Genomic DNA, 24,150 nt, shown 5'->3' on the forward strand with positions numbered 1-24,150 from the left:
AAAATATTATATTTACATTAATTATATATGTAATTAATATAATTAATGTAAAAAAAATGTTACATTTACATAAGTTGCATAATTGATATAAATTTTATTATCATTACAACCAAAATTTATTTTGTGTAAAAATGACACATTGTAATTTTATAAAGACAGAAAAATAAACTAAAAATTTGTAGGAATAAATTCTGAATTTTATCAAATTGACAACGAGGAGAAACATAGTAGGTGTAAAAAATTTATTAATATACAAAAATTTATTTATACTTTTTGCTTGTCCCTTAAACATTTTCTTGATTTGTGGTACCGATGAGATCAATAGAGTCATAGAGGGAAATTGATTGTTGACCTTACCCCTGAATTGAACCAGACTACTACAGAGGTATTAAATACCATCAGCCATCAGGTCTATTACCGTTCAGAATTGCAATATGTGTTTTCTGATTATACATCTACATCATTTATGAGCGTTTTTGTATTTTCTTCAAAATACTACACTTAATTTTAAGGTTAAAAATAAAAATGATATTGAATCATCAAGTCATTATATCAAACTGTCAAAAAAAAAAGTCATTATAACAAAAATATCACGTAGGTAAGTAACCTGAAATTGAACATTATTATTGTTTTTAACCGACTCTTAATTGTTGTTCTCTAATTTAGATTGTTATGGTTGCTTCACTTTAACATGAAAATCAATCCGATCCACCCTTTTAGGACACTCACAAGAAAAGCGTGCACACTTTAAGTTTTGGGCCGATGTTGCAGTAAACCTGTGAATTAACTGTGCCTGGCTGCACCTTTCATATTGCAATGCAGCCCCACTGTCCCTGATCCTGATCTTATCTTTATATCATGTTGAAATGTTGATATTGCTTATCTACAGCAAGCTCAAAGGGTCTTCCTCCTCTCTCCTTTCCACTCCTCTATAATTCAATTAATTCTGCTATATATTTGGCTGCTTCAGGATTTCAACTTCCATGCTTTCTTCAACAAGTCCTGTTATGCTTTTCCACAGCTTTCTTGAACTTCTTATGCCTAGTGCAATTATTGATGTGGCATAGAAGTTTAAGAAAAATGTGGAAAAACATGTCAAATCTAGGACTTAATTGGTTCTAAAAAATCCCACACAATAAGCTTCTTTTTTTTTCAGTTATTGCATATGCCACAAATAAATGGTGGTCTAATTGGAAGGAGATCATCAAACTCATCCCACAATAATATGAATTCAAATTTCACTACCAATATGAATACTATGTAGATGAACGATTTGTAAGTGTTTTATAAGTATTCTTTAACTCACCTAATTCATCTAAACTTTTCATCACACAAAAAAAGCCATAGCATATGCCACATATAGGACTTGGTGTCCTGGTTGTAATATCCAAAGCCAAAGCCTCGTGTACTTTGAGTATGACTGCTGCTCCTCCCTCTTTTCTTTTCTTTTTCTAAAAATGTTTCTTCAAATTATATATATATTGTTTTCATCATCTATAGTCTAGCTCTGACCTAGTTATATAGAGTCATATGCAACCTTTCTGTATATTAATTTATTTATTTTCACTGTTTCAATGTTGTCTATTTAAAGTTTTGCTGTACATGGCAATTTGTTTGGTAATTCACTGAGTAGCAAATTTTCCAACGTTAAATCTTAAATTGAAAGTAATGATAAACGGTGAAGCAGAAAAATAGTTGATTCTAAGTTTTTTTAATTAAAATATTAAATCGTTCAGTTTAACAAGATATCTTACGATATTGTCAACGAATGAGTCTCTGAACCTAAAACAGTTTGGAAATAAGGCACAATAATAATAAAAAATAAAACCTACCAGCACACAATCAAGCAGTGCAAACAAAAGCAACGTGTGAATAAAAATTGCAAAACTCTCATGAAGCAAAAAAGCAAGGAATTGGCCTAAATCAAAGATCTGTGATATATCCAAAAATGTATGTCCTAAAAACAAATGTTATTTTATAAAAGCTTCTTCAAAGTTCAAACTTTTTTTTTACCAATTCAAAGTTCAAATTTATTCAAGAGTTCCTTAATCTGATAACGTTGAATTATAATTTTGACCCCATAATTCAAAAATTCAAAAAGTATTCATTTTTTTATCATCTAATTACAAGAAGAATTAGTAGGAAAAAAAATTAAAATTACTAGTATTTTTGTCATGCAGAAGATAAATGTTTATATTTATATAACTAAAATTTATAAAAAATAAATAGTTTTAAATATACGAAATATATTATAATCTAAATTTGCAATAATTAAAAAATTAAATATAAATTATATTTTGGATTCATATAAAAATTATATTATATTATGATTCAAGATTATTTTTAATCATTGATTATTTATTTAAAAATGATTAAAATTAAATTTATTTAAAAAGATAGAATTCTAAAGATAAAGTATACATATATTTCTTAGATTTAGGATTTTTTTAAACATAAAGATATTGAAATCACACAAAATCTTGAATGGTTTGTTCTTAATAAATTAATAAAAGGGAAACGTGTTTGAAACCCTTAATTGGGTTATTGGCATTGGCATTGCCTGGGAGTGACTGAGTAGTAAGTGGCGCTTCCCTTCCATTCCAACACGTTCGTTCGTTCGTTCACTGCCTTCTCCTCCTTAGGCTACGTTCGCCGCCGCAGCCCGGAAAGGTTTTTCTTTTTCTCTCTTTTTTCTGTCTATCGGTTATGTATTGTATATATCCTTTTCCCTCTTTCTGTCTCTGTTTCTGTTTCTGTTTCCGTTTCTTTTCAAAACAATCAAATGCACTGCTACTGAATTCGTTTTTGTGTGTCTTAAAAAATTGATTGTTTCGTGCATCACGAGTTTGTGTATCGTTTTCCCGTTTCTTCTGTTTTATCTCTTTATAAGATCTTAACGTCCACTGTAACACTTCCCTTCCCATTGAATACTGGTGAGACTGAGAGCGTGGGGAAGAGTTAATTTTTCGTCCTTCAATCTTATACAGTTATATGGTTTATCAAGAGTATTAGGTTTTGCTAAAATCATTCTTTACCCTCCGTGAACGGTGCATCTTCCTTTCACGCATTCACTAAAAAAAAATTGTGTACCCCACTTGTTTGTGATAAAGAGTAAATTAGTGGTATTTTAAAAGATTTGTTCTATAAAGTTGTAACTTTTTAAAATCCTTCTTTTAGGAAACAAATTGGTGTATATCAGCTATTTCTATGTACAAAAATGATTGGTGGACACCCGGGAGCTATTTGAAGCCTAGTGAGAGAAAGACAGAGAAGTTTATGGCCAAGTTTTATATATTTCTAGTATAAAATTATTACATTGAACACTGTATCTTCTATATGATATATTTGAAGTTATTTTCTTATTGTCTCTAAATCTTATGATTCATGGTTTAAAAATTAGCTTGGTGATTTACGATTTTGAATCTCAATTTGGTAACCTTTTGTGATTGATTGATAACTATGCTCAAGACCACAAGCTTCTTTTGTTTTGTAACACTTGCCTTCCCTTGTTACTTTTATAATACTATTGCTATAAGAGATGATTATAATTCTTATCCTGCTTTCTTAACAAATAAGTGATGTAATGCAGGTCCGTTTCAACCACTTTTTAATTACTCTTCTAATGATTTTCTCTTAATTTGTCTTTTAGGATTCAACCTTCTGTCATGTCAATGGAGTATGATATACCTGATTCTGAAATACAACAAAATAGCAGGAGAAGAAAGAAATCTACTGTCTGGGAACACTTCACTGTGAAAATGGATGGACCTGGATGTGCCAGGGCTTACTGTAAAAGATGCCAAAAATCATTTGCTTATCTAAAAGATTCAAAACAATCTGGCACCAGTCATCTCAAGAGACACATTACTTTGGGAATCTGTCAGAAAAATCAACGAATACCATGTTCCAAAACCGATGCCAATCCACCAAAGAAACAAGCAAGAGCAAAACCTTGTTTTGCTGCTATCTCATTTGATCAGGAGCGTTGCAACAGTAAGATTGCTAAAATGATTATTTTACATGACTATCCACTTCATATTGTGGAACACCAAGGTTTCATTGATTTTGTTCGAGCACTACAACCCCAGTTCAATCCACTGAGCTTTAATGCTATTCAAGGGGATTGTGTCTCTATGTACCTCAGAGAGAAGCAAAACCTATTGAATCTTATTGATGGGATTCCTGGACGAGTCAACCTCACCTTGGACTTATGGACTTCAAACCAAACATCGGCCTATGTTTTTGTTCGAGGGCACTTCATTGATGGTGATTGGAACTTACATCATCCTATACTTAATGTATTCATGGTACCATTTCCTGATTCTGATGGTTCCTTAAATCAAACTATAGTGAACTGCCTAAGTGATTGGCATTTGAAGGGTCGGCTATTTACTCTTGCACTTGATAAATTCTTCTCCAATGAGACTTTGATGGGAAAGCTGAGAAGTCTCCTCTCTGTTAATAACCCTGTGATCCTCAATGGTCAATTGTTAAGCCAGAACTGTTATGCTCGTATGCTTAGTCGCCTTGCATTAGATGCACTATCAGCTATGGGAGAAACTATTGATAAAGTTCGGGAGAGTGTAAAGTATGTGAAATCTTCTAAGTCTAATGAAGGGAATTTTTTGAATCTGAGGCAACAACTTCAAGTCCCTAGTACGACGAACCTTTTAATTGATGACCAAAATAAATGGGACACAATATACCACATGCTTGTTGCTGCTTGTGAATTAAAGGAAGTTTTTGCTTGCTTTGATGCCTCTAATCCTGATTTCAGAACAACTCTAACATTGGATGACTGGAAGCAGGTGGAAAAACTCTGTGCATATCTGAAGTACTTGTATGATGCAGCTAACATTTTAACTTTTCAACCATACCCAACTGCAAATGTATTTTTCCTTGAAGTGTCCAAACTTCAGGTGGAGTTGACTTGTGCTGCCTTAAGCCAGGATCCTTTCTGTAGTCGTTTGATTATGCCTTTGCAAGAGAAGTTTGACCAATATTGGAGAGAAAGCTGCTTGGTCTTGGCTGTTGCTGTAGCCATGGATCCAAGATATAAAATGAAAATTGTGGAATCCACTTTTGCTAAGATATTTGGTGAGAATGCTGACCAATGGATAAGAATTGTTGAGGATGGTCTTCAAGAGCTGTTCCTTGAATATAATATCATACAAGTGCTTCCTTTTGCAGCAACAAATGATGATGAAGGGAATGAGGCTATGATAAAGACTGAGACATCTCAAGAATTTGATGGATCTCTTTTTGGTGCTGATGATGGACTTTCTGATTTTGAATTTTATATATCCGATTTTACATGTAACCAGCAATTTAAGACGGAATTGGATGAATATCTTGAAGAGCCTCTAGAACCCAGAGTACAAGAATTTGATATTCTGAGCTGGTGGAGAATAAACGGATTGAAGTACCCAACATTGTCTAGACTAGCATCTGATATTTTGTGTATGCCAATATCCACCCTCTCTGCAGATGCTGTTTTTGATACAGAAATTAGAAAAATGGATAGCTACCGGACTTCATTAGACTCCTTGACTCTTGAGGCCCTTATTTGTACCAAGGACTGGTTCCAGTATAAATCATTACCCATGAATGTTCCAAATGCACTTGTCAAAGTTGAATGTTAGGTATAGGTTTCCTTGGAATAGATTCTCAACTAGCTTTTAGGTATTTAATTTTTGGTGCTGTCATTCAGGTCAATTAACTTTTGTGATTAATTGTCCGATTTTTTGTTACTTGTTTATAATATAGAGTTGATATTGTTCTAATCTTTTGTCCAAGCAAAGTATCAACTGTATTCACAGGTTTAACCAAAAACCTGGAATTTGGTTATATTTTGCCTTTGAATAGACTTTAACCTCATGTCACGGATGTTTGGTGTTCACACACCAATAGTGAAACATTATCTTTTCTCTTTTCTTGATTGGAAAAATAAAGATACAATATTTTATTATTAAAAAGAAATGATGTTAAGAATGATATAATGAAATTTTGTGGGAATTACATTGATGTATTATAAAATAGATAATATAAGAAAAAAAATGTCACAATATGAAAATTAGTTAACCACAGTATCAATTTTAATAAAAAAATATTTTTTTTTCAATTTATTTTTTATTGAAATTTGATATCAAGAATAAAAAAAAGTTATTGAAATTAACACTTCAATTAAGTGAAGAATATTTTAAAGATAATAACATTAAATAAAAAAACTTAATTAAAATTTTCTTATATTTAAGACAAAAAAATATATTTTTTCTTCTTATATTTAAGACTAGAGGGAGTAATTCTTAAGCTTAAATATGTTTTTGATCTATAATAAACTTATGACTTTTATTTTGGATGTCTAATAAAAATTTTGTTAAAAACTTTTTAGTTTCTGATTTTGTTTTTTCCCCCTAAATTTGTTTAGATAACATGAAGTGATTTAAATAGCACTTTAGGAAACAAAAAGTTAACAAATTTATAATAGATCCAAAACATATTTATGCCTAATTTGATTGTTAAATAAAAATATTTAAGCCTAATTCGAATTATTTGACATGTTCATCTATATTTTCAATTTATGCCACTTGTATTTAAATTTAAATCATTCCATGTTGTTAGCTAACATGAAACTAATATATCAGAAAGCAAAACAGAAAACAACTTTATCAATTAAGGTTTCATCATGATTGATTGCAAGATTCACAAATTAAATTTGATAAAAGTTGTATTTTTCTTTCTCGAACAAGATATTCAGATTTGGAGTTTAGTAAATGGATTATACTTTAGAGAATAAAGTGAAATAATAATAATTAATTAAAAATTAATGGTTGAGATTATAATTAGGCCTAAATTTTATTATTTATGTATTGTAACACAGTCCTAGCCACAAAGCATTAGATTGCAAGTGAAGTTAACAACAAAGCTTAAGAGGAATGTTACATTCATAGTCTCAGACCCAAACACATTCGTTTAAACGCACTCTCAACTTTTGGGGGCACATCACTCACTTTGTAACTAGCTCTCTTTGTTTGTATCTTTTGATTTTTAATTTTTTATTATTGAATCACAAAATGTCATTGTCATCAAACAACAAATGTCAACAGTGACAAACGACAATAACAAGACTCCAAAGAGAACACCGAGGAAACCTACAACGACAATTATATTAATTGTGGCGAACAGTGACAGGCAGGTTCGTGTAAAAAAATTAAATAAAATCAAAATAGAAACAAATAGAGAGAATCGATTACCCAATTGAGGGCTATAAAAAGTGGGTGACGTGGCCCAAAAGTTGATGGTGTGTTTAAGGGAATGCGTCTTTTACTGAGTGGGACCCTACTGGACCACATCTCAAAAGGCTTAGAAGTTAGAAGTACCGTTTCCAATGTTTTTGTCGATGTAAGCCTTTACCCATTCTTCTAACTCGACTACTCGAGTGCTTCCAGGTGCGCACAACTACAAGAGCGCTTCATTCCCATCAATAATGGCAGTCAAAAAAACCTATATATATCTCTTTCGGACATTTGATGAAAACCCTTAGAAGCAAAATCGTTGTGACCTTCATTGATAAACTGTTTAATAATGGACGTCCAAGAAATTGCATCTCGAGTCATAACATAAAAAATACCTTGTGGCTTGTGTACACAAGAAGTGAGCATTAACAATAGTCACAAAAATTGAAGGCATCCTACTCTTGCCTTCCATTTGTCTGCTTAACATGTGGAAATTAAATTATCATGCACAAGCCGACCAACAGATCAAAAAGACAACATATTAAACAGCAAACAAAGTTGCAGGCACATAACCATCCTTCTGTTCTAGTGTGAACACAGTGGATGACAAAACTATGCAAACCCCATAGTTGTTACTTAGCTTTCCTTTTAGCACTCCAACTAGTTTGATTGCTTTGAACTCTCCTGTTTGATTGCTTCTCTCCCCCAGCTTGTTTCCTACTAGCCACGTTGCCTGGATTCTTCTTTTCAACTTGATCACTATCATAATCAGTACCAACATCACTACTATCTTTGTCTTCATCACTTCCCCCTGACTTTTTCTTTTTTGAAGGCTTCCTACCTTTAGCTCCAGCCTTTGTCCCCTTCTTTGATTTGACACTTCCCAAATCGTCCACTTCCCCATTTGTTGGTTTTTCAGTGTCATCATCTACCCTTACTTTCTTTGAGGCTTGCCTTTTATTAGGCTTACCAGTTTCTTTTACATCTAGAGATCCACTTAGCTTTTGCAACTCTGGCACGTAAGCAGTTGTCTAAAAGCAACATCATGTGCAGATCAGAAATACATAAAGTATAATTATAAAAAACAATTAATGGCAATGTTCAGAATGACATACCCTGCCACCAGCTGTGATGAAGTCAATTTTTTTCCCTGCTATCACATGAAAAATTATAAATGTTTGGATATAGCAACAAAAGCATGTTTCAATTATTCTTGGCTGGGAAGCAAGGTACATTTCATCCAATATGTAAGCAGAAAAAAAGATACCAACTGAGTAACAAATAAGAGAAATATCAGTTAATTTCTGAAACCTATTGAAAGCATTGCAATAGGAGATAATCTAGTGAGTTTTAAAATGGTCTTCAATGATGCATGGGTGATGTTTTCATTTTCCAAATTTGAGAGATCAATTACATAATATCAATACTCCAATAGCACTCTCCAAGTAAAATGCACTAGAATTTCACCAATAGGATATATGATAATGCATATTAGAACTTTAGTTCTATATCCACAATCTCATAAGAAATTGAAAATCAAATCTAGGATTGGTGGTACCAATCAAGAATAGTAAATGAATACAAGCTTTTCAATTACTCTAACCTTTTAGGCAAATTGCACATGAAATTAAAACATAAGCAGTAAGAAACCTTATGAAGATTGGGTACCATTCATGTAGCACCAAGAAAATGTTTATTTTTATTACACAAAGTTGGGAAGCAAACCATCAACAAAAGCCTTGCCGGGCTTCTTTTCACGTGAATGAAATATCCAATTGGTGGGATACTGACTACTTTCTGCTCCAACTTCAATTGCTTTTTCAATGACCTGTAAAAAGGACCTATTTGTCAACTAATACATATTAGATAAGTATTCTCACCACTTATTTTTCCAGGCTTTTTTCCCCATCGAAAATGAAATAACCATTCAAGAGGAAAACGGCTACAGTCGGCATCAACTTCAACAGCCAAATGAATAACCTACAGGTTTTATTCTCTATATTTGTTTATTAAGTACAGAAGTAACATAAACTACAATCTTCAAAAGAAATCAGTATCCCCACCTCTTTAATGCACTTGCTCAAATTTGAGCAGCTTTCATTAGACAGGCTAGAAGCCACCTGCCGCGGATGAATTCTTGCCTGGAAATAAGGAAAAATAATACGACACTAAGTAAATTTTATAATTTGATTTCTATCCAAGGCCAGAAGGATAATTTATTAACTACTAAGTACAAAAGGATGTCAGCAGATACTAAATCCTGTGAAATGCAAGTTCCAAAACATTTTGAAGCTCATGATATACAATGTAAAGATTAAAGACAAAAAATTAAAATCTAGTAAATAACAATACTTTTTAACAGCTTGATTTCATCTAGATCAATTTCAATACTATATAACACAGGTAGATTTTTCACTACCCAAATAATAAGTTAACCATATATCTGAGTATAAAGTTCATTTCATATTCTAACAGAGCATCATCCATCCTCAAGAAGTTGACAGGCTTACTTCCAATTTCACAATGAAGAATCTAAACTACAATGATGATTATTTAGAGGTTTCCCTTCATAAATGTACCATGATATATATATATATATATATATATATATATATATATATATATAACTTCACACTAATAAGACTAAAAGTCACTAATAAGAACCCCTCCCAGCATATTTCTACAAAACTAAAATTATGACTTATTTCCCCCTCTGGATTTCAGAACCTCTAGAGTCAGGAGCCTATGAGAAATCTATACAGTAGACAAGATAAAATCAAGTTTATGTGAAGAGCATATTGATCATCTTGTATATGTAGTAATGAATAAGGAAATGGTATTAGTCTTTTAAAAAGCAATAGACTGCCTTCATAAGAGTCATTAATTAAAATTCATGTGATTAAGGCTTTATCCCTATCCACTACAGGATTATATATATAAATTACTAAAAAGACTAAATTGAGAAAAAATATTAAAACTTAAAGCTTAATAAGCTACGTATAAACTCTAAGGCCACGTTTAAATTTCGTTATCATCCACTAAAAAGTAAAAACAATGTGAAACGACAAAGATTTGAAATCATTTAGAAAATGAAGGTTGTACTTACTTGGTATAACACTTCATCTGCCACCCAATTTCCAATACCTGAAATAAAGCTCTGCAAAGATTGAAATTTCAGATCTTTTATAACTGAATACCATATAATGATACACTCAGCTGTAAAAAGAATGTCAAATTCCTATTCACTGTGAAACCAAGAGGAGGGGAATATATATATATAGCACAACATTAAGAAAAAAATAACTAAGCTTGCCCGCATCATAAGTTAGCAAAAGTAATTCATCTAAAATAAAATTTGTTTTGTGCCTACAAAGTACAGACAATGTTTAATCATTTTAACTGTCCCATTTGTCTCATCAATAAACTGCTCAAGCAAAAGTTGTCAATAAGTATAAGTTAAAAGGTCCACAATGAACTTGATTAATGAACAGCATATTTTGACTTCTCAAGCAGAAAAGATCAACACCCATAATTATAACCCCTACCAATGTAAAAACAAATAAAAGGTAGCAAAAGGATGATATATCCCGAAAATAAATAAACAAATTAAAAGATGAGTAAAATACAATCTTTGGGAAATGGGAAGTGATAAAGGAATGCACTTAATACTTGATCAAGTAATAAAGCCTTGATTTCAGTTTTCTTCTTGTGCAAAGACTCCGTAAACTTCTCAAGTGTCATAGGTTCGAAAAGTGCATCAGGACCAAGCTCGGATATGGGAGGCACTGATGTCGGCTATATCAAAGGAAAAAGATATACAGTCAATAGCAAACTACTTCATTAAGAAAATAAAAGAGTGACAATTGGCAAGTACAGTCACAATACATCTTTGAGCAGACGAACTTTAGCAAATCGCCTTTTGTCAGTGAAAGACAACTCCAAACCATCATCTAACTGCATAAATGTGATTTAATCTGATTAATATTCATACAAAGTTCACAAATGATGATATTTGTTGGAGAGAAATTTCTTCTAATCTCAAGCTCCTGGGCATGTTAAGAAAATTGAAAAATTGAAAGACAAATCACCTTCCTACACAGGTACAGCTTTATACTGATTATGCTATCATGTATGGCAATGAAATAATCAGATGTTTTACCACAAAAATTTTAAGAAACGGAACTGAATCAAGTTGACACCCTTCAGCTCCCCACCAATACCAAAAGTGTTATGCATATGTTTATTGAAAGAACTCCCTTCACCAACTATAACTTCTATGGATCTATTTGACCTTCAATATTTTGAATTGCAAAGAATATTCTTTATATTCTTGTGAGATTTATAAGAAAATATTAATTCATTATTTGTCAATCAAAGTCTGCTGTATGCGTAAAGAGCCAAAGTACTTGGGGTTAAGCTTATGGGTTAACAGAGTAGTTCATTGTACTACCTTCATAGCAAAGGATGTAAATTCCGCTGTGTAATCAGAGTCCTAGTGTACAATAAATAAAGGTCCATGCATGGTAATGGTAATGGAACACAACAAACAATAAAGTTCCAGCCTATTCACTCTCCCCATTTCCTCAACAATGTGCAAAGACTTGAACGTTTTAAACTCCAGTAGAACAGACAGTGGAGGAATACAATAAATAACATCCACTTCATTGACAAGAAAACTAATTTTCTTGATGACATGAAACCAAGCTTTATGGAAGTAAACAAATTAACCTGCATACAATTTTTTGGTTGCCACAAATAGAATCTATCCCAACTGAATACAGATCTTATGAGTCCACAACAAAATGAAATTTAATTTGCCATTAAATCAACTCAAAGAATTGAATCACGTGAGGTTACAAGAGCAGATGGTGAAATAGTTCAAGCATTTCACTCATCAATGGAGTTACAGCTCTTACCTCAATGAAAATTTTTGAATATTTTGAGGGCCACTCATCCTCGTCTTTTACAGCAGACCTACATGCATGCTTATTCTTTAAATCATGACAATAACTTATCAGTATAATAGATAGTATTAGTTAATCATAGCACATAATATGCCTCACCTTTTATAGTTTGTTACTGCAGCTCCTTTAATGTATATAGCACCAGCCATACCTGAGACAGATAGAAGTAGAAACTCATAAGTTGCATATTTGGAGTTAAAAGAGAAAGAGAAAACGAGGAAGCTAGCTAGGGTTTAAGGAGAGAGAGAGGACCGAATTGGAAGGAAGGAAAAGGAGGAGAATCAAGTTGAAGCCACATGTTCTTTCCCTTACGGTGAGCAGCGACGATGAGCTTGCCGAGGACGGAAGCTTGGAAGTCGGAGGGAGAGACACCATGGATCACCTTAGAATCATCGGCGACAACGCACTTTGTTATCCTCTTTCCGACGCAGTTATACTCAACGGCCCTCCTCGCCGCCTCTACCTCTGGAAGCTCCGGCATTGCTCACTCCGCTGCGCTGCTGTTTCCTTGTCAGACTCACTGGCAATTTTCTATTTGGACTGTGCAGTGCTCTTACCCTTCATCTCACTGCAATATATATATATATATAGGGAGACTACAAAAATTAAGCAACCTTACCGTTACCTTCTATTTGCTTGATCTTCTAAATGAAGATATATATTTTTTAATTTTTGTAATTTTAAAAATAATCTTTTTATTTATATAATTTTATAATTTTTATTTTTTTATCTTATAATTTAAAAATTATAAGGATTAAATAAAAATTAAAATATAAATTATAAAAATTTAAAAAAATAATTTTAAATTATATAAATTAAAAAATAATATAAATTATATGAAGTAAAAAAATTATTTTTAAATTATAAGAACTAAAAAGATAAAAATCTTAAAACTATATGAATCAAATAACTAATTTAACTTTTTTTTTTATCAAGTCTATCTGATCCTCTTTCCTTTCTTTCATTTCAAATAAAGAATACACGAGGTACAGATTTCAACTTATAATTCCTTGACTGTTTTATTAATTAAATATTCCAAAGTACTGTGGTATTGGATATTGTATATGATTTTTAATATTTTTTTTACTATTTTTTATATGTACCAATGACAATTACACTCCTGGAAATATTTTTCTTGATCCATTTTAATATTAAGTAACATTTTCTTTGCCTTGATTTCGTGTTGTGAAGTGAATTTTGAGCTTGATTATTATTATAAAATAAAAACTTAATATGATTTTTGTCTTTAAAAAAATAGGTTATTTTAATTTTAGTTCTTTAAAAAAAATATTTTAATAATTGTAAAATTTAATATATATATATATATATATATATATATCATGTTAAGTAACCTTGTTATTTTAAAAAATTGAAAGCAAAACAAAAAAAAATAAAAAAATCCAAAAAAAAACTTTGCACCTAAAGTAAAAAAATAAATTAAGATTTCAAAGGCGTAACATATAAAAAAAATATATACGACTTTGTAAATAAAAAAAAATAAACTGAAATTGTAAAAAATTTATGATTTCATTTAATTAATAAAATAACATTTTTAACTTTAACTCAAAAATCGTACCACTTGTTATGATTTATTTTATTTTTATAATAATTTAAAATCAACCCATATAAAAAAAAGCATAAAAAATTTACATCCATTTGATAAAAAAAACTTAAATATAATCAAACTTATCTAATGGGATAAGGATGAGAGGGACCCATGTGTATGGAAAGGGGGTCTTACCCCCTAAATTTTTTTCGGTCACACTAATTAGTTGCTTTTTCCTAAATTTATGTTATTGTATGTTTTGTATTCGAAGATAGGTTGTATTACAATTTTGATAGAAATGAGAGCTAACATGAAATAAAAAAAAGTAATAAGTTACGAATTTTAATCCAAAAATCGTAATATCTGTTACTATTTATTTCATTTTCGATAATAATATAAAATCCACCCATACGAAAAAGGCATAAAAAATTACACTCATTTAATAAAAAAGCTTAAATATAATCGAACTTATCTGATGGAATAAGCATGAGAGGACCGATGTGTATGGAAAGGGGGTCTTACCCCCTAAAATTTTTTCTGTCACACTAATTAGTTGGTTTTTCCAAAATTTATGCTATTCTATGTTTTTATTCGAACGTAGATTGTATTACAATTGATAGAAATGGAAACTAACATGAAATAATCGACGGAAATTGATTTAGGTTATCATCTCTTTCTATATCAATTAACGTTATTTATTTGTTTTCCGTGCTTAATCAAATCATAAAAAGATTTATCCTATCTCAATATTATGCTTTGTCACTTTTTAATTATTATATAATCAGTTTTTACTTTTGACTTTTCTAAATTAAAAATAAATAAGACACTTCTTTTAAGAAATTTTATTTAAATATTATATTTAATCAAATTTAAATTATTATATAATTAAATTTTTAATCCCTAACTTTTTCTAAATTATAAAATTAACAATAATCTTATTTTTGAGTAAATTATATTGGTATTTTTTGAAATTTTTTTATATTACACATATATTTTATGTCCAGTACATTAAACTCTATTAGGATGGGAATACACAACCTAATCATATTTTTTAAACATTTAAGAAATTGATATTGATATTTTTTTTCTCAAACAAAAAAATGATACGTTAACTAATAAAGTTAAATAATCATATTTAATTGCGTTGATTTCAATTATTTTTTTTTAATTTATCATTAATTGGAACTTGATATTAAGGATAATAAAAAATTATTAAAATTAACACTTTAATCAAATGAAAGACATTTTAAATATAATGACATTAAATAAGGTAAAATTATTTAAATTTTTTTATATTTGATAACAAGAAAAATATTTTATTTTTATTTTTATATTTAATACCAAAAGAAATAAAATATAAGGGATATTAGTGTAATATTTTTAAACAATTAAAGGAACTAATATAAAGATAAAAGTATACTAATATAATTTGATTCATTCTCAAAATATGTGTGGTTGCCCTCTTTTGGTTGAAGTCTGGTTTCACCCTTCGGATAAAACTTTGTTGTTGTAGTTTAGATGAAACATTTGTGGTTGAATATAATAAAATATTTAATTTTTTTATTTATAATTTGCATTTAAATTTTAAAATACTCAATCCTCACCGTAAATGTATAAACACAATAAATATTCCAACAACAAAAAAAGGAGATCTAATCTAAATACATGTACATACTCACTTAATTAGCATCGATAGGTTTTATTTTATTCAGAGCTCTAGACTCTAGCAGTCTAGCTACAACTGTGATATCTTTTGCTACATGGATTGCTCTCATTCCTCGCTGATAGTATTTCCAATGTGTATCAGCATAATATCTTGGTTGTTCCTCATTCACCAAACTTTGTTCTGGTCCAATTTCTTTGTTTGGCTCCGGGGTATAGAACATCGCAACAGATATTCTTTCCCTCTTGGAGTTTGCTAGTACCCTATGCACGGGACTCTTGAAAATTCCATTAGTCATTATCTGCAGTATTAGAAAGGAACATTACTATTGTCACATGTATGATCCTTGAAGTGCATTACCCACGCTATGTCATCTCTAAGAGTTAAGCAAAAAGTAGTAACTTTAAGAGGGTAGACAACAAAATTGAAATTCAGAAAAAAGTAAAAAATGAGTGTCATGTTAAGTTGTAATATTATATTGGATAAATAACTACTTTTATTTCTGAATATGTAATTTGTTAATAAATGCATTCCTGAAATATGAAAATATAAAATTTAATCTCTGAAATTATAAAAGTATGACAAATATATACCGTCGTTAACTTTCGTCCATCACTGTTAATAAAATAATTTACGTGACAAAAAAGGACAAATTTGTCATTTAAATGACTGTCAACCTGACCATCTTTAATTGTCGACCTAGGAGCATATTTCTCATATAATATTTTTTTACTTTTCGTCTTCCTACCCCGTTGAGAAATGCGTCCCTGGAAGATGAAAATACAAGATTTAGTCCTTAAAAATGTAAAAAGTGCGATAAATATATATAGACGTTAACAGTAGATTTGTGAATAATTATTATTATTTGAAAAAAAATTATAATGATTATGACAAAATTTTTGAAGAGTTGTATCACACTCATAAATGTTTGTGTTCTGTTATATATTTTTTAAGCTATCAACATAAAAAAACAATAATTTACTGTAAATGATAAAAAAATTACTATTTCTGTTTAATTAAACATTATTTATTTAATTATTGTTTATTATAAATTTTCATAATAAAATATGAATGTCTATTAATATATACAATGCTGTCAAATTATAAATTATAATACAAGTTTGTTGATTTTTAAATTAATTTTTTAAATTATATACATTTATTTTTTATTGACTGGTCATTCAACAAATTATAATCTTAAAAAAATCATTCCAAAGTAGGTGAGTGTTTTTTACAAATTAAAAGTGTCATTATAATTGTAATTTTTCCTAAAAATTATTCATAGATCTAATTTAACTATAATATTTTACAATAAACATTTTTTTACTTAAACCTTTTATCAAGCATTAGAATACAAAAAAATTATTTACAAGTTTATAAAACAAGTATTTTTTTTTCTTTTAAATTCAATTTAATTTATGAGTTTTTATCATTAATTTAAAGTTAATAAAGCAAATACAAAAAAAATTATTTATTATATTTTGTGAATTTTAGTTAACAACCAAATTGAAATTTTAAATGTATACTAACTTTAGTTTGTTATTTGAGATGAGTTAAGTTAAAAAAATATTAAATTATTAATTTGATTCTTTTGTTGTCATTATTATAAAATTTTTCAAATTATAATAATGAGTTATAATCTATAATTAAGGTTCGAATATATTTATCGCACTTTTTACACTTGCTGAGATTCTTTCAAATACGTATTTATTAACAAATTATACATTTAGACACAAAAGTAACTATTTACCCTATTATATTAGTTGAAATATTGATGAAAATGCTCAAATATGCAACAAGCAACAAAAACTGGATATTTGGGTACAGGTACAACGCATGATGTGTTCGTTCTATCTGGAACGTTGTCCTAATTAAAGGCCACTATTGGGCCATTAATTTACCCAAGGTCAAGTGTTCAAATCTCTTATATATGTACCGGCAAAAAAAGTTATAAAAACAAATTAACAAGTACATCCATTTGATCTCCCATGAGAACTAAAAGGGCATGAGAAATTGTTGAAATTGTGAACCATTTTCCATCATGGTGGACTTGGAGTCTCTCAACATCATCTTGCAGTATAATGATGTACCCCGATCCATCTGCATGGGGTTTAAGTCCAAGCACAAGATTAGGTCGGTCGTGTACAAAAAGGGTAGTAGTTGAACCTCACTTGCAGCAGAGCTTGTTCACCAAATTGATTCAGGAAGCAATTTTCTTCTAAATCCAGTGACTTTGCAATTGCTTTAGAAATAAGATTTGTTGCCTCTCTCATCTTTGCGCTGTATTCTTCCACAGCATCCCTGCACAACAAGTGTGACTTACGTAATAATAATACTTTAACATAAACAAGGCAGCTACCAACCTTTAATTTTGAACATTTGTTTGTTGCATAATTAGTTAGCACTTAGCATTAAGACAGCCCTTTTTTACTCCTTGGTAAAATATTCAGTTTTTATTGACCTCAAGGATGATGGATTTTCTGGCCAGAGGCTTGGCTTCCTTGTGTCTTCAGATACATCAAGAAACAAACGATCTGACCAATCTAAAGACTGGCCTTCTTCAGGAACTGGATCAGCACCATACCCTTCAAATTCTTCCACTCCTTTAGAAATTATCTTCTTTTGTTCCATTGGCTGCTCGAAAAATTCCCTTGCAACTTGACGAACCTTATCCAAAAGTGAGCTTGATGTTCCATAGTTTATTGCCTGAAATTCCAGAAAACAAAGGTTATAGGATTGTTTTGTGCATGTGATATCTAAAAGCTGAAAATAAATTAGGTATTAATATATTCAAATTACAACCATTAATAATATTAGATATAGATTCAAAATACAATTCGATCATTTATTATTATCTTAAACATACTTTAAGTCAATAAGTTAAAGCATATGGTATGTATGTACCACAAAGCATCCCCAGCAAGAGAGAGCCGATCTTAGTCTTTGTAGCTCTTGTTTTTGTTTTGTTGGTGAAGAAAGGAGGCCGAAATCAATGATGGGTAGTGAACATGACGCAGAAGGCACGTTTTGTGTATATTTATTTATTAGAATTTTCTATTCTAATAACTAATATGTATTAATATTATAAGATAATTATATTATGGGATGATGAAAATTCTATTAAATTAATATACTATAAGATTATTGTCTTCAATATACCAAATTATCACATGTAATTTTTTTTTTCTTCATCGGAAGAGTTACTAAAATCCTATTAAGGATTAAAGAGACTCTGGTTGAAGAAGAGAACCATAAAATCACCAGCTACGCTATTAACCACTTATTCATTGTTTTTTATATCATTTCGTATCAGATTCTAAAAATAAATACATAGATTAAAAATCACCTATGTATTCAAATTCCGATGCGTTTGTTTAATTAATCATTATAGATTCAAGTATTCTTAAAATTTTTCGTGATAATCTAACGTAATTCTTAGTGATTATTGATATTTTATAAGAATTTTCTAAAATTCCAACATCATCAACTCTACAAACATAAGGTGGAGGCAAACATAAGGTGGAGGTGGTTCCTCCCCATTTTGGACCATTTCTTGTACATGCTTGGATAGCAGCTATAGAAATTCCTTCCATATTGGATCAATGACTCAGACACCTTCCTCTTCCTTACCTATGCAACTGTTCTACTACTACTTCTCTCTTTGTTAACGTACCTTGCTTAATTTTTATCACCACGTGGGAACCTCTCATGTCAAGGAGTGTGTAACTTGTAGAGATAGCTCATTTCTGATAAATTATGAACGGAGGCTAAATATATATAAAAATATCAGGCGGTGCGGTTATCATTCAAAGGTTTCGTGAGATTCGTGCAATCTAGCATTTTCCTTTAAAAAATTCAAAGGATGCGAAGAAGAAAAAGGGAGTGTGAATAGCATATTTTTCATTGTACATAAAGGTCCACAGTATTATCCAGTGATTGAAGGCCCAAACAAAATCCCATCCATGAACGTGTGAATGTTCCATTGATGAGATCCAACGGCCAGCACGGTGCCACCTTTCCATGTTCTCTTACACTACACCCTTCACTTCACCCTCTCTACTCTCTCTCTCTCTCTCTCTCTGCGATCTGCTTCGTGTTGTAGCTAGCTCCTCGAAAATGCTGGCACGCCTCGCCGCGAGTCGCTTCAACGAGATCCGTCAGATTTTCCGTCAGGTTTTCCGTCCATTTCCCCTCCCATTTTTTTCACTTCCTTTTCCGATTTCTGATTCTGATTTTTGGTTTCCCCCTTTGTCAGCCTTCTAGGGCTTTCTCGACCGCTCTGAACTACGTAAGTGCTATTCCTTCTGGCTTCAATTTTCTCCGTGTTCCGTTTCGTGATTGTGACTGTTGATGTATCCATTTTCGATTGGCACAGCACCTTGACACACCGGACAACAACCCTAAACTTCCATGGGAATTCACCGAGGCCAATCAAGCAAAGGTAATGTTTCATCATAGCACTTGAAATGCGGGTACTCGGATTTGTGATCATTTGCCATTGTATAGTTCATCGTAAGTATCGAAATACAAAAAGTAAAATGAATGTAGCGACAGGCACTGCTGAAGATTATCAGTCCAATTATCTTGCTTTTATGGGGTAATGCCTAATGCTATCAGCGTTTTGTCTTTACAAACTCTTCATATTCTATTACTTTACTACTTAGCCCAACGAAATGAATTATATATATTCTGTTATAGTAAATCTGAGTTTGGTTTGGACATAAAAAAATTGGTGTACGAGAAAAGTAGGTGTTGTGTTGCAACTTATTGCAGTATTGTATTGTTTGTTTTGCCCCACCATTATTACTCTTTTGCATGACTAGCTTTATTCTTTCACCTGATTACTTGATCAATTGGGTTTAACATGTAGAGTTAAAGGCTGCTTGTTAAAGTATAAAATATTATGGAGAAAGTGTAGAGTGATATGATTTGATGCCTTGTTGATTGATTGGTTCTATGTCAATATTGTTTCCAAATTCCAAGAGTTATGGATCTTTAGTTCAATGTGGACATTACATGTATGATCCATTTTGGCATGTAGCCCATATTTAAAACATTTAATGATTTAAATCTGTGACAATTACAGGTTAAGGAGATTTTGTCTCACTATCCATCCAACTATAAGCAATCTGCTACAATTCCTCTTTTGGATCTTGCCCAGCAGCAGCATGGTGGCTGGCTCCCTGTTTCTGCAATGGATGCGGTATGTTGGCCTTCTGCTTGAAGTATTCTTCTTCAAACATCTAGAAACATATCACAGGACTATGTCTGATTCTCTGAGCAGGTCCTGTACTCCTGTTGCATGGAAAAGGTGTTATTGTGCCAAATAGATAATGTCTATTAAGTACCAATTAGAATAAGACCCTTAATAATTCCCATGGTTGTCTTGACATTCTTGTAACAGGATGCAAAATATATTTACATATTTACAGCAAAGATGATCCCGTCAAAGTGAAGTTGTGCTTGTTATAGTTTGTTGTGCACATCCTTTTGTTAAAGCATCATTCTGTTGGTTGACATACATGCCATTTCTAAAATATATGCATGCAACAAGGTTTGATTATTGATATACAGATTATTTCTTCTTCTATGCAAGTACTCATCATTATTTCATTGAGTTTTACTTGTAGCTTCTCGACTTTGATGCTTCAGTGAAAATCCCTAATTAACATAATGTTTGCAAAGTGCAATTTAAATTTTTTTTAATAATGCAAAAAGCTATATAACTCTTTATTTACAAATTGCAATCAGTGTTATGGATTATTCAGGTAGCTAAGATTGTAGAGGTTCCTCCCATACGGGTCTATGAGGTTGCCACATTTTACTCCATGTTCAACCGAGCTAAGGTGAAAGCTTATTATGCTTTTATGCTTTCAATGTTGCTAATCCACATTAATACAGGCCAAAGCTTATCTGGACCAACTTGCTTTCAGGTTGGGAAGTACCATCTGTTGGTTTGTGGAACAACACCTTGTATGATAAGAGGTTCACGAGGAATTGAAGAAGCCTTATTGAAACACTTGGGAGTGAAGCGCAATGGTTGGTTCGCCTGTCTTAATTTCTCTCATTATCTGTCAGGATATCACCGAACCAGATCTTATTCATGACAAATTGGAACTATATGCATTTACTAATAATTAGTTTCCTTTCTCCTCTGATTTGCAGAAGTAACACCAGATGGTTTGTTTTCTGTTGGAGAAATGGAATGCATGGTAAGTCTTTTGTTTGAGCCTTATTTTAATTTCATTGAATTCATTGTTTTTAGAGTTGAGGGCGAGCCCTGGTGCAGCGGTAAAGTTGTGCCTTGGTGACTTGTTGGTCATGGGTTCGAATCCGGAAACAACCTCTTTGCATATGCAAGGGTAAGGCTGCGTACAATATCCCTCCCCCATACCTTCACATAGCGAAGAGCCTCTGGGCAATGGGGTACGAAGTTTTTTTATTGTTTTTAGAGTTGTAGCATTGCTTGATATGCCCTGGCACTACAATTGTATTGAGTGGAAAGAATTACACAAAGTTCAAAACTGCTTGGCAAGTAGTGTTGTGATAAATTTGGATATATTTAACCTTTTCCCAGTAATATTAAGTTATCCTAAAAATCCCTTGGATTGTTAGCATAAGAAAGATTAAAACAAAATTAATGGGACATTAATAACTAACTGATGGAAAAAAAGGAATCACCTATTGTGGTATACAGCTTTTGTTATTTAGTGAAAAATAAAATCCAAGAGGATGTGAAAGAGGTGCATACTTGTCTTCTGTATCCTCCTATATGTAGTCTCTAGAGTGGTAACTTGATGTTCTTGCATAATTTTATTGATCAAACAATGGTGAAAGATTGAATTTATTGGTGTTGTGCAGGGATGCTGTGTGAATGCTCCTATGATTACAGTGGCCGATTATTCAAATGGATCGGAGGGATATACTTATAATTACTTTGTCTGTCTTTCCTCTTTTTTCCCTTTTTATTTTGGGTGTGGGGAGGTTGCTTCTGAAACACACTCTAACATGTCATATTGATGTGAATTCAGGAAGATATAACCCCAGAGAAAGTAGTTGAGATAGTAGAAAAGCTGAGAAAGGGTGAGAAGCCACCGGTAAGGACATTGGCCATGATCTATTTCATTATTGTCCATGTTCTAGAAACTTACACCTTCTTGGATTATGAATCTGGTTTCTTTTTATTTAGCACGGCACCCAAAATCCCCGCCGAATTAAGAGTGGACCTGAAGGAGGGAACACTACTTTGTTAAGTGAGCCCAAGCCTCCTCCCTGCCGTGACCTGGATTCCTGCTGAAGTGTTGTATACTTTTTGCCTTCAATAATGTGAGGCTTGCATGTCTTGGAGCTTGCCTTAATTGAAACATTGTCAGACTGTTAGATGCTCAACCAATTTTTGTATGAATCATCCTGGATGGCTTCCGTTTCAAAAATTTGTTCCATAAACGCCATCCATAAATTTCTTGGCTTGTTTATTACTTACCAGCGTTATCTATGCGTTTCTGTACTATGTACATTAATCATCATGAATGAAATTTGAGATTACGATGAAAGATAATTTAGTTAAGAAGTGAAATGCATTACCCGCGTAGGTGTGTAGAATGGATTTATCAACAATGGTATGGGAGAGCAATCATGTTCAATGCAATATTCACTTCCTTGATAATGGCCAAAGGGTATTCCGGTCCTGGCATGATAGATTGAAAAATGAAGTTTGATTGTTTAAGGAATACCAAAGCTGACAATCAGGGTAATTCCTTGACAGGACCAAGCATGGTAACATGCTCCTTTCCCGTATCAGTATCATTCTTGTTATTAGATTTTAACAAAATCCTGAATAAGTACCGACATACGTGGTATATTCTTCGGCTTTGATTATTGGATTTCTCGAAGGACGCGGACACAATTCCATTGGAGTTATCAATGATATGAACCACTTGAAGTAATCTTTAATCTTCTATTTTAGGAAAGAGATTCCGCATTGAAGAATATACTGAACAAGATAGGCTTTTTTACTGTTTAGGGGTGTTTTTTTTAACTGGGAGTCGCTTTTAAGTAATTATTCAAACGGGAGTAAGTTGTGACAAGTGTCACAACTTCTAAGTTAGAAAGTCATGACATTTTATATAACTTCAGTTAATTTTTTTTTTACTTTAAAGTAGTAAGCATTTATTTTTTGCCTTTACGACTTTAATGTTGTAAAAAAAACCTTTATTTAAAAAAAAATGTTAAATTTATTTGTTTCTTAAAAAATAACAGTTTTTTTTTTACTTTTTTTTCTAATTTTTCCAAATTATAAAAAAATTATTTATTTAATGTCAAATAAATAATTTTAATTTTACTTATTAATAGTTTTTATTTATTATGGTGTATATTTTATATGTTGTTAATTTATTTTAATGTTTTATCATTTAAAATATATGATATATTTTTAATATTTTTTTATTTTAATGTTTTGTTTATTTAAAATTTAGATAATCTATTAATAAAAATACATAGTAAAATTAATGTATTATTTTGTTTTTAATTTTAATATGGACTTCAATATATAATGAAATAGACGAATCAAGTATAAATAAGTCTAAGGAATGCTTCTTGTATATAAGTGAAAGACATAATCGTACTAATTGTCCATACATGACTAATATAATTTTTACTTTTTACGTTTTTCTTTAATTTGTATTTTTTTATTTTATATTAATATATTATGTTATTTTTAATTTTAGTATGTATTTTTATCAA

General features: G+C 31.2%; 4 protein-coding genes across 8 annotated transcripts; 2 read left to right on the top strand and 2 right to left on the bottom strand.

Moving 5' to 3' along the window:
• The first annotated feature begins 2,523 nt into the window (after positions 1-2,523).
• LOC114374348 (zinc finger BED domain-containing protein DAYSLEEPER-like) lies at positions 2,524-5,783 on the top strand. Its single transcript, XM_028331986.1, has 2 exons — positions 2,524-2,670; positions 3,650-5,783. The coding sequence occupies exon 2, from the start codon at positions 3,666-3,668 to the stop codon at positions 5,640-5,642; it is 1,977 nt and encodes a 658-aa protein (XP_028187787.1). The 5' UTR covers positions 2,524-2,670; positions 3,650-3,665; the 3' UTR covers positions 5,643-5,783.
• A 1,756-nt stretch (positions 5,784-7,539) lies between these two features.
• On the bottom strand, positions 7,540-12,767 carry LOC114376914 (formamidopyrimidine-DNA glycosylase). Of its 5 annotated transcripts, XM_028335239.1 has the most exons (11): positions 12,452-12,767; positions 12,299-12,350; positions 12,152-12,209; positions 11,121-11,189; positions 10,905-11,030; positions 10,342-10,392; positions 9,299-9,376; positions 9,119-9,215; positions 8,961-9,050; positions 8,351-8,385; positions 7,540-8,266 (listed from the first exon to the last, which is right to left on the bottom strand). In XM_028335239.1, exons 1-11 carry the CDS (start codon positions 12,678-12,680, stop codon positions 7,868-7,870), a joined length of 1,284 nt encoding a protein of 427 aa, XP_028191040.1. In that variant the 5' UTR covers positions 12,681-12,767; the 3' UTR covers positions 7,540-7,867. The 5 variants fall into 5 exon arrangements, with proteins under 5 accessions (XP_028191040.1, XP_028191037.1, XP_028191036.1 ...); XM_028335236.1 differs by lacking the exon at positions 9,119-9,215 and having other exon boundaries at positions 8,961-9,063; positions 12,452-12,766; XM_028335235.1 differs by lacking the exon at positions 9,119-9,215 and having other exon boundaries at positions 8,351-8,388; positions 8,961-9,063; positions 12,452-12,766.
• A 4,434-nt stretch (positions 12,768-17,201) lies between these two features.
• On the bottom strand, positions 17,202-18,397 carry LOC114373908 (codeine O-demethylase-like). Its single transcript, XM_028331481.1, has 3 exons — positions 18,313-18,397; positions 17,870-18,114; positions 17,202-17,709 (listed from the first exon to the last, which is right to left on the bottom strand). Exons 2-3 carry the CDS (start codon positions 18,037-18,039, stop codon positions 17,538-17,540), a joined length of 342 nt encoding a protein of 113 aa, XP_028187282.1. The 5' UTR covers positions 18,040-18,114; positions 18,313-18,397; the 3' UTR covers positions 17,202-17,537.
• A 1,021-nt stretch (positions 18,398-19,418) lies between these two features.
• LOC114372887 (NADH dehydrogenase [ubiquinone] flavoprotein 2, mitochondrial-like) lies at positions 19,419-22,961 on the top strand. The gene is made up of 10 exons (XM_028330446.1): positions 19,419-19,581; positions 19,664-19,696; positions 19,784-19,849; positions 20,495-20,611; positions 21,177-21,254; positions 21,342-21,447; positions 21,574-21,620; positions 22,270-22,347; positions 22,440-22,505; positions 22,598-22,961. Exons 1-10 carry the CDS (start codon positions 19,429-19,431, stop codon positions 22,703-22,705), a joined length of 852 nt encoding a protein of 283 aa, XP_028186247.1. The 5' UTR covers positions 19,419-19,428; the 3' UTR covers positions 22,706-22,961.
• The last annotated feature ends 1,189 nt before the right edge of the window (positions 22,962-24,150 follow it).

This window comes from Glycine soja, chromosome 11 (genome assembly GCF_004193775.1).
Source record: "Glycine soja cultivar W05 chromosome 11, ASM419377v2, whole genome shotgun sequence".
Taxonomy (NCBI): Eukaryota; Viridiplantae; Streptophyta; class Magnoliopsida; order Fabales; family Fabaceae; genus Glycine; species Glycine soja.